The 17,007-nt window shown below is 42.4% G+C and overlaps 2 protein-coding genes across 2 annotated transcripts; both read right to left on the reverse strand.

Moving 5' to 3' along the window:
- Positions 1-1,178: 1,178 nt before the first annotated feature.
- LOC104964620 (potassium voltage-gated channel subfamily KQT member 2-like) lies at positions 1,179-6,381 on the reverse strand. Its single transcript, XM_010793453.1, has 3 exons — positions 6,254-6,381; positions 4,395-4,488; positions 1,179-3,825 (listed from the first exon to the last, which is right to left on the reverse strand). The coding sequence occupies exons 1-3, from the start codon at positions 6,379-6,381 to the stop codon at positions 2,989-2,991; spliced, it is 1,059 nt and encodes a 352-aa protein (XP_010791755.1). The 3' UTR covers positions 1,179-2,988.
- Positions 6,382-10,790: 4,409 nt separating this feature from the next.
- LOC104965277 (E3 ubiquitin-protein ligase pellino homolog 1-like) lies at positions 10,791-17,002 on the reverse strand (the record flags this gene model as incomplete). Its single annotated transcript, XM_010794234.1, has 3 exons — positions 10,791-11,585; positions 12,635-12,823; positions 16,877-17,002. Coding segments are annotated over 3 exons (915 nt in total), but the record flags the coding sequence as incomplete, so codon positions are not given.
- Between the last annotated feature and the right edge of the window lie 5 nt (positions 17,003-17,007).

A 17,007-nucleotide genomic window follows, 5' to 3' on the forward strand; every position in this document is an offset into this window, starting at 1 on the left:
TAAAATAAAAGATTTTTGTTCTACAGTATGTCATAAATAACACCAGTAATTACCCCACGCATGAATTTCAAAAGGGCCATATTATGCATTATGCTATTGTGGTATGTAGGTTTTTGTGCATGTAAATGGTCTGCAAAGGCTAACATCCCTGTTCCCTCCAGAGGGAGTTACTCTCTCACACACTTTCCCCTGCCTGAAACAACTTGATTGGACTCCTTTGTTTACTTCTGTAACATTTAGACATCACTCTGTAATACTCCAGCTTCTATTGGCTACCTACCCTGCTAGCATGCAGTGCTACATACAGCTGTCACCTGATTGGTTGTGCGTCGAAATTTCAGCGGTAACTATGTCAAAGATGAAATAATTAGAACTTTGAGCACAGCACTCGCAGACAATTTTCAGCGAATAAACGACAGAGAGGGTAGAGCTTCCGCCTAGTCGCTCCCTCTATTGAAACACAATGTCGCGCAGAGCTGCATGCTAGTTTCCATATGAATGCAGCTTAAGGGGCGGAACATCAGTAAGTGATTGACCAATCACAACAGAGCTGGCCAGCTTACCAAGAGCAGACTGGGCTCTCGTTTCAGACAGAGGGTGAAGAGAGGTGCTGCAGCACAGGCAGTATGAGGAAACAAACATTAAAGCATGGAAGGCAGTCACAGTAGAGGCACAAATTACACATTTAAAACCAGAACATTAGCATAATAGGGACCCTTTAAAGGTGTTATGCATGATCATCTACTTAGGGGAGGGTACGTTGATATCAAGGGATCTTGGCTTGAATTGTTTATAACATTATATTTTTAATTCCAGCAATTGCATTGCTGCAACTTTGATACTTATTGTCACTGATAAACTTTGGTTTGCCATAGAGCTTTTTTTTTTGACGATAAGTACAGTACAAAAGCTTTTGTAAAAAACATTAATTCAAACCATCAAACTCTAATAGGTCCCCAAGTCTGAACCTTAACATATTATGAGTCCTAAAAATCAAGTACTGTCCGTCCATCTATCCACTCCCCCCCCCCACAACTTCCCTCACACACAAGGACCCTCTCAACTGAAGCTCTTGATTGCCATCTGCTGATAGGTAGCCACAATTACACCATATGGCCGAAACACTTCTCAAAGTCACGGTAATGCTTCATTAAAACAGGAGAGATGATTTTCAGTGATGTACAAAGTTTTATTATTTTAGAAGAAGGTGCAGTTACATGACGGTGTTGAACTAAAAGCTACTGTTTCATGTAAAACTCTACAGGTCCTCTCTTTGGGTTGTAGAAAACATGCCAGCAGGTTTGTTTCTGAAAAAAATCTTGTGTGAACAGTCTCTACTAAATCATGTTAATGTTAAAACTTTATAATTTCCTATGACTCGGGTTAGTTTTTATAACAACTGTTCATGCTTCAGATCCGAATCCCATGCTTTTAGCATTACTCGACTAAAAAACTGCACTCAGGCCACAGGGCGTCCTATGCAACAATGCACTTGCACTACTTTTATGAAAGTACATTTATATTTACTTATAAACAATAGGTTTTTGTGTGAAAGATAAAGGATGGTTTCTTGATTGGCTTGCTTGCTTGTTATTGCATTTCCTCGTTAAGTGCAGAAGTGATTTAGCAGCAGAGAGTCTAGGTGACTGACTTATGCATTGCAGGCTTAACACCATCATGTCCCATAAGACAGCCCAACTTCAACACTGCATGTTGTAGGATAACAGTAAAAAACAAATGAGCTAATGACCCATTTGAGTCCATATTGTTTCCATATGTGGCATCTGTCCTTGTATTTCATGTGTAAATCATTTGGTTTTGCTTAGAAAAAGAAAGCCATTGAAATCAACAAGCTAGGCTGCATTGAAATGATTGTAATTGAGCCCCTTTTTAAAAACTGTAGCTTGAAACCACTCATGCATTTCATGTATGTCTGTATTTAAGAGAAATTCACATGGAATTTGTCTGCCGACTCATGGCTGGTTTTGTATCCTGCAATCCTTAAATAAATCACCAACAGTAACATGCCATGCAGCCGGTTCATTTTTCGATGGGGAAGTATCAAAGCAATACTTTGAGGGGGAGTCCTTCTGTAGTATTCAGTAAACACCAGCCGGGTTATCGATGCTGAAAAGCAAGCATGTTTCTTTTTTACTCTGCAAGAATCTAATTGATTATCATAGCTAGGGTTTTGGCATCATAACACCTCAAGTCATTCAAAGGTATAGAAGTTAGCAAGACACTACGCTAACCAGGACTTAAACAATTTTGCATGACTAAATCACACATAAGGGAAGATGGTATTAATGGAGTAACAGGAGAAGTGCTGAAGTGCACTCACTGGAAGAAATCAAGGTGATTTTGTTTCATAAAATGCCGAAATGAAGTGTCATAAATCACATTTAAGAAATTCAATAAAATGACCCAAATTAAGATAATAAATGTCCCTAAATAGCTTTTTTCTAATTAAACAAGATCCTTATAGATGCAATGCAGTTAAGCGTTGCTTATTAAACAAAAAAGGTGATAAAAACGACCCTTTGATTTTATTTTCAGTTATAAACTGCTAATTATAACCATACGCCTAAAGGTGGAGTCTGCTATTCTAATCAAATGCAACTTGTGTCAACTTGAGTAAATATCTCCCTTTTAGTTTGCTAACCGTCTGCTCTGTGTTTGTTCTTTCACAGCCCTGGTTCTGTAAGTGTGAAAAAAGCAAATGGACACAACACCATTCCAGCCAATCAGCAACCAGGGGCAGAACATGGATGTATTTATAAAGGGAAAGGCAGTGGGAGGGATGGTAAATCTGGAGCAGGGTATTGGTTGGTATTGAGTTCAAATATCAACAACCTTTCTTTAGAATCGCTGACTTAACTTTTAACCTTAAATAGCACGGTCAGCAGCAACAGTCAGTCAGTTGGCTACAAGGTCACATGATAGGTCACCTGATGCGCCTCTCTGCCGGGCGTAGCAGTTCTTCCTGACCTACTTCAGTCCGGGCCACCCCCTTTCTCCGCATGAGACCTCTCCGGTGAAGGACAGAGGTGAGGGGGCGTAGAGGTCAGAGTCTGTGTCTGATTCGCCCTCTGCTATGAAGGGTCGTACCCTGGCACAGATTGAAGGAGCAGCGGCGGCTTCAGGCGCTGCGTTGGCGCCCCCTCCTGAGCCTGTGAAGAAAGTCGGCCCAAAGAAGTCCTCCTTTGCCTGGGAGATGCTGAAGCCGCTGAAGGAGCGCTCCAGCTCCTCGTGGTCAACAGACGGGATAGATAGAGAAGTATCGCTCTCTACAGCGGCGGCGTCCCGCTGGCACCTCGGCCTCCGGTGGCGCCTCCTGCTTTGGGAGTCGCTCTCTCTGCTGCCCGGGCCAGAAGAGCCTCGCTCGTGAACTGGAGCAGGTGGAGGCGGGAGGCGGAACAGGTTGGGCGAATGGTCTCTGCTGCCTCCCACTGGTGATGGGGAATTGGCCACGCTGCTGTTCCAGGCAGGCTGGCTGAGGGGGTGCTGCAGCTGGTGCTGCCAGGAGGTAGAGGCGCGACTGTGGCTGCCAGAGGGAGTGCCCATCGATATCGCCACAGAGCGACCCAGTAAAGGATCTTTCTTTTCCAAAGAGCCGTCAGAGCAGGGGAGTTCTGCAGGTGAGCATATCTGCACCTCCTTCTCCTCCTTCAACTCCTCTTTGCCCTCCTTCTCCTCCTCTGGGCTGTGGTAAGGCGGGGCTGGGTACGGCTCTTTGGAGTTGAAAAAGGCATCTGTTTCTGATCGAGGGATACGTTGCACGTACACATTGACCAGGAAATCTAGTTTCCTGTCCATAGAGACCACCTGCAGGAAGACAGAAAAACATGTACGGAAGGTTCTGACAGGCACCTGTCAACAAAGGATTCGGGTGATACATTTTCTTGATCTAAAGTGCTTACTCTCCTCTATTGACGATGACTTAAAAAAGTAAAAAATATTTTATGTATTCAACAGTAACGTTTTTCTAAGTAACTAATGCGGACGCTCCAAAGGGGCGTGGCCAGCACCAGCTCATTTCCATTTAAAGCTACTGACCCAGAATCAGCACGTTTGTAACAGGGCTGAAACAGAGGGGTATGAGGCTTGGCTACAATGGGTGATCTGTTTGGTATTTTGAGCAAAACACTTCAGAGATGCCAAGGCACACAGGGGAGTATGGCCCTATAATATATTGTTCAAATATAGCATAATAGGTGAGCTTTAAGTCAAAACACAGGAGATAAAACTAAGACCAGACAATATATATTTTGTTCACTTCCATAAAAAGGTATTCATACCAAGTATTTAACAATGTTTAAATTCAGAAAAACAATAGTACAAATAATCCAACTCATAGGCTACTACTTTCCCACAGCTGGAAGCAACAGCCCTACCTGCTTCTCCACTTTCACCAGACGTCCCATCATGCTCTGGTCATCTGAAGCCTCTCCGTCACCTTTGGGCCCTTTACCAACTATCTGGTCAACTCTAGCATTGGAGAAAAATAATATCCGGTATTAAAAAACACTCTGTTCTGCCACATGGGTTTAAACTTAAGAAGTGTATGATGCCATAATGTGAACTGGTACATGGAAAGTAGGTTTACAGTAGGTTATATGATGCTCATAAAGCTACAAATACTGTATGTTTAGAATGAATGAAGGATGGCCTAATATTTGAGCATTTCCTGAGGAAACATTGATTTCAGGTGGACAGTGTGGACGCATGCTTTATGAGATGAGGCGATATTGACAGTATGTGAATATGGGGTATATTTTATCTAAGGGCCAAAATGCATCACTTGGCATGCTTTTGTTATGCTTCATGCTTCATTTCCATAGCATCCTGCTGGGGGAGCCGTCCTTCTATCTCTCCAATATGAGAACAAGCATCTAGCACTATCAAACCCCTGTTGAGTGAGGCCATATGACATGGCTCATTGACATTGAGTGAGAACAGCTGATTATGTGACGAAAAGGTACCTGCACAAAATCTCTTAAAGAGGACATATTATGCTCATTTTCAGATTCATAATTGTATTTTGTTCGAATACTGTGACTTCTCTTAATGTTTAAATGGGTCTTTATTTCTCATACTGCTTGTGCTGCGGAAACTCTTTTCACCCTCTGTCTGAAACCAGAGCCCAGTCTGCTCTGATTGGTTAGCTGGCTGGCTCTGTTTTGATTGGTCAACTGCTTAGAGACGTCCCACCCAGGTACAATGAGTGCTAGCCAATACAAGGGTGGGTGTAAAATAGTGATGTCACAAAAACCGATATAACAGACTACAGGAAAGGGAAAGCCCCAAAAAGCCACGATAAAGCCCCTTGGAGATGCAACTATTTAATATTTCATAAATTATGTGTTTTAACATGTTTTTTTTAATGATATAAATTGTAGCTTCATCTCAGCATGTAAAATCCAGCTCAATGAGACAGGTCAAGTGGCTTGAACTCAAAAGGGGTTCTGTCAATCAAAATAATAAGGCAGCATGTTACTGCCTTAATGTTTGGACTATAAAGAGCAATATGCTGGTAACATTCTAGAGGTGCAGTCTATTGACCTAACCTAGGACCTTCAGTGGACTTCTTATGGCGAGGTGTTGAGGGGGGAGGGGGCCCCACAATCATATCTATCCTGGCAAGGCACACAGAGACGATATGAGTGCAATGCAAAATGAAGCAACGCGGGAATCACATCAGCTATGGAGAACACGTTTTCAATATATTCCACACACACAAGACATACGGTGAGTCTGACTTGCTTCGTGGATGAGGAGTGCATGTTTTTCGCTGTTGGAATATATTTATTCTACATGTTAGACCTTCAAGGGGAGCAAAATGTGAGGGACTTAGGTAAAACAATGTGATGTATACATCAATGTTATATCTAAAAAATGGAATTGTGATGCATTCAAAGCTGGAGTGGATCGTATTTTGAGATATAAATGTGACGACTGGGAACACAACACATGTCGTTGGACAAATGAAACAGGCAAATCAATGACAACATGTGTGTATCCAAAAACACTGCATTACTGAATCACAGTTCTACTATTAACACTCAGTTTAAACTAATATTAAACTTAAGATATGAGTCTGAAAATGCTTCCAAGTATCCCCCATATCCGTCCTGATATTTTTGAACTCACAGTGACAGTGACATTCAGGCAGGTTATTCACTCTGAGGAGACCTAGAGATAAGTGTGGTTTAGATTTAAATTGCAACATAGTGTGTTTTGTACGTTCACTTGCCTGGACTGCAGGTTTTTGATGCGGGACAGCATGTCCAAGTGACCTGCCGAGTACTGCTCGATCACGTCCATGACATCATAAGGCCGCAAGCTCTCTTTGAACCGCCTCTTTGACACCAGAAACTTCATGATGCTGAGGAGGGACAAATTATTTTCTCACATGAAACACAGAGTACGTGAGTAGGCTTTTTTTCACAGCTGACATTTAAATTGTCAGTGTACCACAGGTCTTAATTATTATAACATGAAAACTAGCTTTGTTCTATTCATTAGTCTCAGTTAGTCATGACCAGGGGCCTCATTTATAAAGGGATATACGCTCAAAAAATGGCGTACGGCAGTTTCTACGCAATGTTTGCGATTTATAAAATACTAACTTGACGGGAAAATGTGCGGTCCTCCACGCAAACTCTGACCCATGCGTACGCAGTAAGCACAAAAACGGGAGAGACGAGTAACTGCGACACCGTTGGCAGAAGGAAGAATGGAGAGAAATATGTGGAAATAATACCATAAATAAAATGTTACCTCTCATTTTCCAACATTGATTAAAGCCAATCTTAAAATGATTTAACAAACGCCTCTTTGAGACTCCTCAGTGCACACAAAAACATAAGTGGGAGAAATAAATAAATACGGATATGTTATTTAAAACCACCTCGAATATGTTGTGTTAATGTTATGAAATGTTTTCTCATAAATGATGCGGTAAGCAGGAGGACAGAATTACGCCTAAACTGACACCGTTTTGCATTTCTATAGGTTGTAGATACGAGCATGGTTTTATATATGTTTAATGCATGTTTAATCGTGTTTTATGCCGTTTGCTAAGACTTGATAAGTCGCTCGTAAAACACAGGAGGTATGGAAACTAAGAGCACCATATGTGGTAAACTGTACAGATATAACCCAACACATTAGTTGTAATTCCTGGTGGATATAGAGTTGCTGCGGAGGGGGGGAGGGGGGGTTGTTGAGATGCACAGGCTGCAGTGGAGACGCTGCGCACAGCTGATCGACAGCTGGGACACAAACCGCCAAGTACAAAAACATAATTCAGATCCAGTCGTCATGACTCCACTCCGGAGGGATTCCCCGATCATTTCTTACAGTTTCTCATCAAGGGAGTGTCTCCTGTCCCTGGTACAAACACACTGCCTGAGGAAGGCTGTGTATTTTTTTTTTGTCATGAACCTTTTTCGAACCACTTATTTATTTATTTTGGTGACGATCCGACCTCCATGCTGCTACTCTGGTTCAAACTGCATCCACCAAACAATATGATTTATCTCGACCTCCCCAAAATAACCAAAATCTGACACGGTGTGAGATGTCTTTTTTAGCTGTTCTGTCGTCATTTTCCCTTACTTCTTCATAAATTCAGTCAGTCAAAATGAATGAATGAATGGGCGTTTCTTTGACTATTTTTAGGCAAAAATGGGCGTTAAGTGAAGCCCGCAAAAGCTGCACCGCATTTCGAGTCGATTGTGATTTATAAAGGGTAACCGGCGTAGGAAGTGCTGTACGCCCTTTCCCCACCGGTAGGCAATATTTGGTGAATTAGAAAATGTCGGAACATTTCTGTACCTATTTTTTGGATTTCTACTACGTAAGCAACCTTCCCACGTGAATCTTACGCACGGCGTTATACATGAGGCCCCAGGAGGGTCACCAACACATTTAGGATCAAGGTCCCGTCATTAAATACACTCTTCAGAGTTCAGTCTTTCACTAGATATGCTGAGAGCTGAATTCATGTATTTGACACATTCAACAGTCATTTTCTTTCATCATAAGGGAGGTTTTACACAGGGTCGAGAGAGCTCTATACAAATGTAATCCGTTACAATTAAAAGTTACAGTTTACATTTTTTTTAATCAATTACGTAATCTAAGTATAAAAGTAATGTACCCTGATTACTATATTCTACTTTTGGATGAACTCAAATGCAATGCGAATATATACGAGGAAAAAGGAGAAGAAACTTAAGTGTATTATGTAAAGCAACAAAACAATATGATCTTAGAAAAGAAGACAACAGGATATTTTGTATCCAAAATGTGTCATCTTAAATCAGAAAGTTTACAAATGTATTTGTATGTAAAACATTTATTAAAACCAAACACATATTTTTGATTTAATAAATCAGGTGCATTTAAATATAAATAAATATATATATTAAATTAAGGAAAGCATACCGATAATTTATTTATATTTATTTTTAAATGTATTTTAACGTTCTAATCCTGCTAGTAATCCCCATTTTGGAAAAGTGCAACAGTAATCTGTCATTTTATAAATGTAACTGTAAGGGAATACATCTACCTTTTTCTTTGTATCCTGATTATGTAATCCATTATCAATTCCAAGTAATCTGTTACTCCCTAAACCTGGTGTTACACATAAAGTACACACACAGTAAAGTCTCCTGAAGGCACCAGGAAACACTGAAAAACTGAAACGTTGACTTGAATTAAATGTATTATGGGAACAAATGACACATAATTAGGTTAGTTGAAAGCAACACTATTAAGTTTAAATACAAAATATTAGGTTTAATTTAAGATTATTCCTTTCAACTAACCTGAGCTAACTAACCTGTTGACATAGTACAATTAAGTAAAGTAAACGTTTCCGTTTTTTTAGTGCAGGTCCCTCCCCAGCATCCATTACCTGGACCACCGTACTGTAGATCTCTGCTGATGCCTGTCATCCACATGGCGGGTGCCCTTGATTTGTACCCCTGCCCCTCCCTGAGGGCCTTTAAATAACCACACATACCGAGCGGATCATCTGCAGGTGCAGGCGCTCCGCTGTTGTACATCACTGTCACACGGACATGTTGGAAGGGCGATTAAAGACACACCTGCCACTGAATATGGTCCAATGTTGTTCAGAATCTGGCTCTTGCTCTGATCTGAAAACCCTGCGGCAGCTCTGGGTGGGATTTCAGCTGCATGCTCCCTGGAGTGACATCTTTTCCAGCAGATTTTACATGATAAGATACAAGCAATCTGCTCATAAACACTCGTACTGAAATACCGTTAAATTGAGGATAATGTCATGGTGCAGCTTGTGGAACAGCTCTTGAATTGGGACAAATTATAGGGTTTGTCACTGTTTATTCAATAATTCTGTACAGCAGGTGCTGAAAGGTTATATGCAACCCTCCTGATGCCCTGTTGTGTTCTCTCTCTCTTTCTCCCTCCTTTCCCTGGTGGGGGAGCTTGGTGACCTTGAGTTATCTTTACAAGGCACTGTTGAGTCTACATGCTGGATGCTACCGTGGATTGAGGTCCTCTCATAGCGAGCACTGTAGCATCTGTCCAGTCATTTACATGCTAACATGCAGTTAATGGTTTGTTCTAATTTTTCGGAAAATCTTTCAGTAGTTATAAAAACATCATGCTTGCCAAGACGTTAGAACACAGCTACATTGCTACAAAAAAGTCTGACTAGTCAAAAAAGTTGTAGACCTCCAGTCCCAGTATTAAGCTGTATTTTTAAGGGTCTCCATTTTGTATGTCTGGTATGCACACACACACAGTCCTACCATACTGTTCCACTGACCAACAAGTGGTAGAGCACGCCAAGATAAACTGCAACAAATAAACTGAACTAGAAGTCATGGGTGTGAACCGGTGTGAACAAGGCAAGATTGTGTTGTAAAAACATGTTCTTTATGTTAAAACACAAAATGTGATATATGGTGATTAAAAACTGATTGTAATAAACCTTTAAACTGTGATGAAACTGTTTTGATAATAAAATGTTTTACTTTTGTTTAAACTAATCTCAGAGTTGGGTTTCTACGTTTCAATGTCAGTTCATCGGTCCCTTTCTTCTTAGTGATGCCTTCATGCTTCCAGGTATCATAAATTCACTTGGTGAGTACAATGTTATGGTCTGAGATTTTACAGGTACGTACTGCCAGGCACTTCAAATTCTTAGCACATGGCTAAAGCTGCTCTGGAACAGGGCCAGCATCGGCCCAGTTGTACTGGTAAGTGGGAGTATCCAAGATCAAAGCTGGACATTTGTAACTGGAACGCCCCCTGAAGTCAGACTTCCTACTTGGAAACTCGGCAATATCTCGCCGCATCATTCAAAAACAGAGTCTCCGCATATGAACAGTAAGAGAACCCTTTAAAAATATAAGACGTTTAACTCTTCTGTATTATCTGTGTCCCATTAAATTAACTGTACATAAGGTATTGCTCATCTTCCATCTCTGGATATGTTGCTACGATGTCTGTATTCACAAAATACTAAATAAAGCGTAGTTATCAACCGGTGTTGCTTACAGTGGCCTTCTTTTTACGACTTGTGCCACTGGAATGCAGTCAATTCGATGTGACGTCACTCCCAGGTCTCACCTCCGACTTCCAATGTAAAAGGAACGCAGCATTAGCCCAGGGCTAAAGTTGGTTTCCTGGAACACGGCCAGCTAGCCCTAGGCTAACGGCTCACTTAGCCCCACACTAAGTGCAGTGTGAAAAGCCTGAAAAAAGAGGACAAAGGATCACTAAACGTGTGCTCATTTCAACACAATTTATTTACACATCTTCATACAACTCAGTTTGAAGCCATAGCAATTTACTATTGCATGGCACCTTCAGTTCATCACTCCTTTTGTACTTCATCAGTGCTTTTCTTTCATCCAACACTTGAGTGTTCAGATTTTTGTTCTAGCACACAGTCTTTCCTCAACACCTCTACCCAGGGGTGGGCTTCAGTCGACGGGGCCCTGGAAGATGAGTTTGATGTGGCCCTGCTCCCCTGTCAACCAGGTACCACAGAAGGGGCAGGCAGCATGGAAGGCATGGGTGCCGTGGGGCAACGGGATCTGGCTCCACCCCACCACAGTCTTTTCTGAGCATACATGGCCGCAGGGGCAGAAAGCGTGAGTGGGGGGTCCGGCGTCCAGGTACAATCCTCCCTCACAGCCCAGCCACAGGGGAACATAGGGGCCCACTCTCCGGCACATGGGGCACTCCCTCTCCCCGGTGCTGGCGGGTGCGGTGCCCCCGGGTCCAGCAGGGCCCTTCTCCTTGCGGTAGCCCCAGTTGTGGTAGCCGTGCACGTGGCCACAGTTGACGTAGACCCAGGGCTGCTTCTTGTCCACGATCTCGCGCTGGGCCAGACTCGGGAAGGCCAGCGTGTTGAAGCCCACCGGACACTGGGGCCGGGCGGCGTTCAGCTCCTGGCGAAGGGACTCCAGCTGTTTGAGGGTGGGGGTGTGGCGCAGTCCGGCGGGGGTCCTCCACAGCAGGGTGGCCCCACATAGATCAATCAGAGATCCATCCTGGAGAGTGTTGGACTCATTTTCCACCTGAAGAGGAGAACAGATGATGGCAATGTAGCAGAGGAAGAGAAGAAGAGAACAGTTTCTATCACTGGCTGGAAGGAGGAAATGGGGATTCGTTAGACCCGTTGTCGAGGGGATATGACCCAAAAAAATCATGCCATCAGTTTCACTAAAACAACTCTTCACTGGGCTGTAAACTGGTCTGTTAAGATGTTTAAAGGTGACAGTTTGCCAAAAATCCAAAATCCCAAAACATTTTAGAGATGTAATTTGAACAGCAGCTTCCACTGGTTCGCTAACTTTTTGGTTCACACCCCTTAAGGTCAAGACAGCAAATGCGTGTACGAAAATCAAAACCCAAGAGTAAGGGCTCGTGTCCACATAGCGCCGTTTATTTTCGCTTTTTTAATGTTTCTATGACAACGATATGTCAACAACGTACCACTGCTGTTGTAAGACTGACTAGCATGGATGTTATCATCTGTTTATGCTACTATATATTGTTTTACTATAAGCACCAAACATCAGAGTCTTACTCTCACACTTTGATTGAATGAGCTTCACCCCTCTGTCTGACAGCCATATGTTGAGGGGGGTGGACGATAACACAGTGTCACACCCACCGGGAGATACATCCGGTCCTACATCCAAGAAACGGGCTTTAAGGTTTTTGTTATGATAGTTTTCATATGATACAAACACGGCCAAATATAACCTTTTCATTCAATTCACACAGTGTTGTCACCAGCATTATTCTGGAAAGTTGAATTATTTTCAACTCTGAGTGCTCTGATCTAAAAAAGACGCTAGCGCTCAGAAGAAGGCGCTATGTGGACAGACTCTTACCCTCCGGTAAATGTATAATGGGAGTCCCATTATACATTTTTTATCCCAATAATGAAAATGGACACTATTTCATTTCTTTCCTTCTTTAAAAATAATGAAATGTATAAAGATCAGCCATGCCAGGGTGATGAATAAACCCGTTTCTGTAGAAATCCCTGAAGTACACCAATTTCAGTAACCCGTATCAAAGCAAACGTATAATTTTCCCATCATGCCCTTCATCTCACCAGTTTCCCCCTCTGCTGCGCTGAGCGAGTCTCCCTCAGGGCGAAGACGTTTCCACAGACTGAGATTTCCCTCCAGACGCCCGGAGCCGGCTCAGACACAAACTCCCCCGCCGGGTGCATCACAAGAACCCCGTTGGTGGTCAGGCCGTCCATCAAGCCGTCCGACGTCCTCCATTTGGCCGCCCGTTCCTGAGAGACAAGTCAACACGAGGAATATGAGGTGGAGGCAGGATGGAGGAGGGGGTGTCAGAGGTGGCCGGCTGGAGCTAGCGTTGCTTTTCTCTGCTGCTATATTTAGCTCGGTACAGAATGACTACTTTACTGACTAATGCACCCACGCTCAGGATGAACCCTGGGAGAGAGGAAGGCTGTATTATGAACACAAATTAGCTAAGATGGAATGATACAGCACATTTCTGCCGTGTGTAGCTGCATTAAAAAAAAGAAGGGCCAAGGCAGTTATAAAAAGCAGTGACTCAGCTCTGGAAATATTTATTTTAGGCTGCTCTGGAGGAAAGAAGGATTTCACTGAAATATAGTGAGACATTAGGGGAAGGGCCAAAGGTCCCACGCACACTGAGAAAACTGAAACGTTGACTTTAAAAAATGTATAAAGTCAACACATTTCACATAACTGTATTAGCTAAGTTGAAAGCAACATTTTTTATTTTAAATAAAACATATTAGATTCAACTTAATATTACTGCTTTCAATTAACCGTATCAGAGTATGTGTAATCTGTTGACATCATATATTTAATTAAAGTCAATGTTACAGTTTTCAGTGCAGGAAACTCAAACTGCGATGAGATTTGTCTTTCATAATAATACTAAAGAAGACACTGTCAGACACCATGGAACTCAGGAGCTTTGACTCTCAGAAATATAAAGCAACTATTTATCACATTTTGTAAATATATTTAGTGGCTAATCCTGAAAACATGCCCGCTATAATCCAATGACATCGTGATAAGGTCTTCTCATACTACATTATTTACAGTATCAACAGTAGTATCTGCATCACATCCATCAACACTACAGAGATGAACCACAGACCCTGGCTGTAACAAAAAGAGAATAATTGTTTATCATGTCGGTGTGATTGTAGTCCTGATGGCTGCCGGAGCTACACCAGCCTGCGTGGTGACGTGTGTGTAGATGGAGCGCTGGCTGCTGACGTTGTCTCTCTGCTCGCTGGCCTAGTTGTTGGGGGTCCTGATAAATCTTTCATGGGATGATGTCATGCTGTCATGAGAAAGGGCTATTATTGCTTTTGTGATAAGCCTGTAGCTCAGGCATTGTTTTGACCGGGGGCGACTTTTGTAAAATGATGGCCAGGGGTCAGCTAGTAAACAAATATTAAAACTCTCCTATTATAGTATTTTTAGGCATATATTATAGGTCTCAGATATATAAAAAACATGTCTATGAAGTGTTTTGCTCAAAATACTAAACAGATCACCAATTCTAGCCATGCCTCATATCCCTCTATTTCACTTCCTGTTTCAAAAGTGCTGATTCGGGGTATAAAACTTTAAAAAAAAAGACTTTAAAAAAGGAGGGGTCTGAGCTCATGCGGGACCCGGCAGCTACTGTCTAAACTAAATGCTGCCGTGATGAAACGCCATATCATGGATTATCAAGGATTCTCTCTGAAACAGTATGGAGCTCAAAGGCTTTCTCTCCTGCCGGTTATACCACAAGGTGAGTTCCTTTTTACTTCCTGCTTCTTCACACACATGCTCTCCAGTACAGGTTAGCTCTGAGTGTTAGCGATGCTATGTAAACACCGACCATATTACGTCTAAAAACAGTCGGGCATTGTTTCTGATAGCAACGTTTCTGATTTGGCCGTGGGTCCACATTTCAGATATTACGTGTGGAAGTTATAAATTTGTACGGGGGGGCTGGGGGGAGATAGTTTCTGCCTCCGACTCTGGGGTGGGGGGTGTGAATATTGTGTGATCGTAAATGGGAGACGAATGTGGTATATACGGTAGAACATATAGACACTCGACTAATAGGCTGCGGAAGTAACGAATTCTGAGCCCCATGTGACACATGGACACGCGTAGAGAGCCCAGTCCGCGATGTGAAGACCCGCTTTGGGATCGGAAACTGTACGAAGTATGTAAACATTGCGACAGTGTGTACTTGCAAAGGAAAAAGGGCTAAGTGGTTTTTTTTTAGAGTGAGGTTTCGCTTGAGGTTTACAANTCAAAACCACTTCAAGGATTATTTCTGAAACAGTATGGAGCTCAAACGCTTTCTCTCTCTCAGGTTTACCACAAGGTGAGTTCCTTGTTATGTCTTCTTTACACATACTCTATCCAGTACAGGTTAGCTCTGAGTGTTAGCGCTGCTTGCTAATGTAAACAAAGACCATATTACTTCCAAAACACGTCAGGCATTGTTTCTGATAGCAACGTTTCTGATAGGACCGCCGGTCTAAAGCCAGCCCACATTTTCGATGTTACGTCATATCGGACGTAAATCTGGATCAGCTCTGTTGTACCCCCGTTTTTAAAGATGTGGGTACGGAGGAAAAGAGAAAGGGTTGTATTTTCTGACACTTTGTGAGTTCCCTGACACATTGGGAACACATATTTATGTATAAAAGACATCAAAAAGTGCATTTTGCATGACAGGAGACCTTTAAAGCTTGGGGTAACATTCGATTTATGCTTTTGGAGGTTTTCTCTCTCCTGTGTTCTATAGTTTTTGTGCATGTAAATGGTCTGCAAAAGCTACGCCAGAAACGTCTCTATTGTACTCCTTTCTTTACTTCTGCAACATAGTGACATCACTACGTAACACTCGTGCTTCTATTGGCTAGCGCTCCAACACATTGTACGTGATAGGCTAAGGGGCGGGACATCTCTAAGCAGTTGACCAGTCACAACAGAGCCGACCAGCTAACCAATCAGAGCAGACAGGGCTCTGGTTTCAGACAGAGGGTGAAAAGAGGTGCTGCAGCACAGGCAGTATGAGAAAATAAAGAGCTTTTTGAACTTTAAAACATGGAAACATGTCACAGGAGAGGAGCTAAATATATTTAGCATGGACCTCTGTTAGGGGGCTTCAGGGGATCCTACCCTGGTACTTAATTGTTTTACTAACAAGCTTAGCACCGCATTAGCAGCGAGCATACCCTTCTCTCTGATGGAAAACAATTACAAATCCTCCCCAGGCGGCCTCAGGCTCCAGACAGTTCCACTGAACTGAGATCAGCAAGATGGAGGGGAAACTGCTGAGTCGGCTTGATGGAGCATGACTGTGCTGCATTAATGAAAATAACCAGTGCCCTGCTTTCTATTTTAGGGTAAAGCTATTTGGAGCTTTCTTTGCAGTTCTGACAGTAAGTCTTACTAGAAATGGCACAACTGTTATCACAGAAATTATGAACATTATGACTTTTCACATTAGACGTTGTATTTTCATAGATTTGCTAACTGGTTATGATGATATTACTTTCTAAAGTAAGAGCTGAGCACAGCGATATCAGTCAAAATAGAGCAGGTTTTAATCATTTCCAGATCTCAATATCTAATATCTAATAATATATCAGTATATTATTATCATATCCGATTAGACCCGGGCCCCACTGACATGGACACTTACACCCCCTATTAACACCTCACGTTACATATTAACATCATGACCGTTTATATATGTTACATTAATGCACATCTTTGGGATTATATCTCTGTATGCTTTTTTCAAAGCTCCCATTTTGAATCAGAAATATTGTTGTTCTATTGTATGTGTTTTAGAAGTTCTGCTATTTGATGTTTCTTAATTTCTGTACATGCTTTTATTATGTATTGAATTTCCCCTTACTGTGTTGATGTCAAACACATAAGCAAATAACTTGTATTTGAAAACATACTGGTAAAAAATAAATACATCGGATTCTGATTTCGAACAAAATACGGAAGTTATAAAAAACACAAAAAAACCTGAATTATTGGGTCTTTGAAATAATGAAATACAGTAGCATACAAACAGTGTACTGCGTGTACTCATATGCTGCATTCACTGACTGATATTTACGACAAGAAGCAGTTACATTAGAGCCACACACAAACACACACTTTGCTCCCTCCTCTCCAGGTCACATGCACTGACACCCATCTTTACTGCTATGATGTCACCCGTGGGAGGCAAAGCCCTGTCCCTGAAGTCGCTCAAACTGTATGCTAGTTGCCGTGGTGACCGGTCCCTGTGTAGGGAGAACACTCACCCCCAGGAAGATGTTCTTGGAGGAGTCGAAGCCGGCGGCGTAGATGCGGGCGGTGTAGGGGGCGCTGCGCTCACACATGATGCGGCAGGCGTAGCGTGAGATGGTGCTCTGCGGCGACTGGCCTCCCCCCC

Source organism: Notothenia coriiceps, unplaced genomic scaffold (assembly GCF_000735185.1).
Source record: "Notothenia coriiceps isolate Sejong01 unplaced genomic scaffold, NC01 NC01_scaffold00037244, whole genome shotgun sequence".
Classification (NCBI taxonomy): Eukaryota; Metazoa; Chordata; class Actinopteri; order Perciformes; family Nototheniidae; genus Notothenia; species Notothenia coriiceps.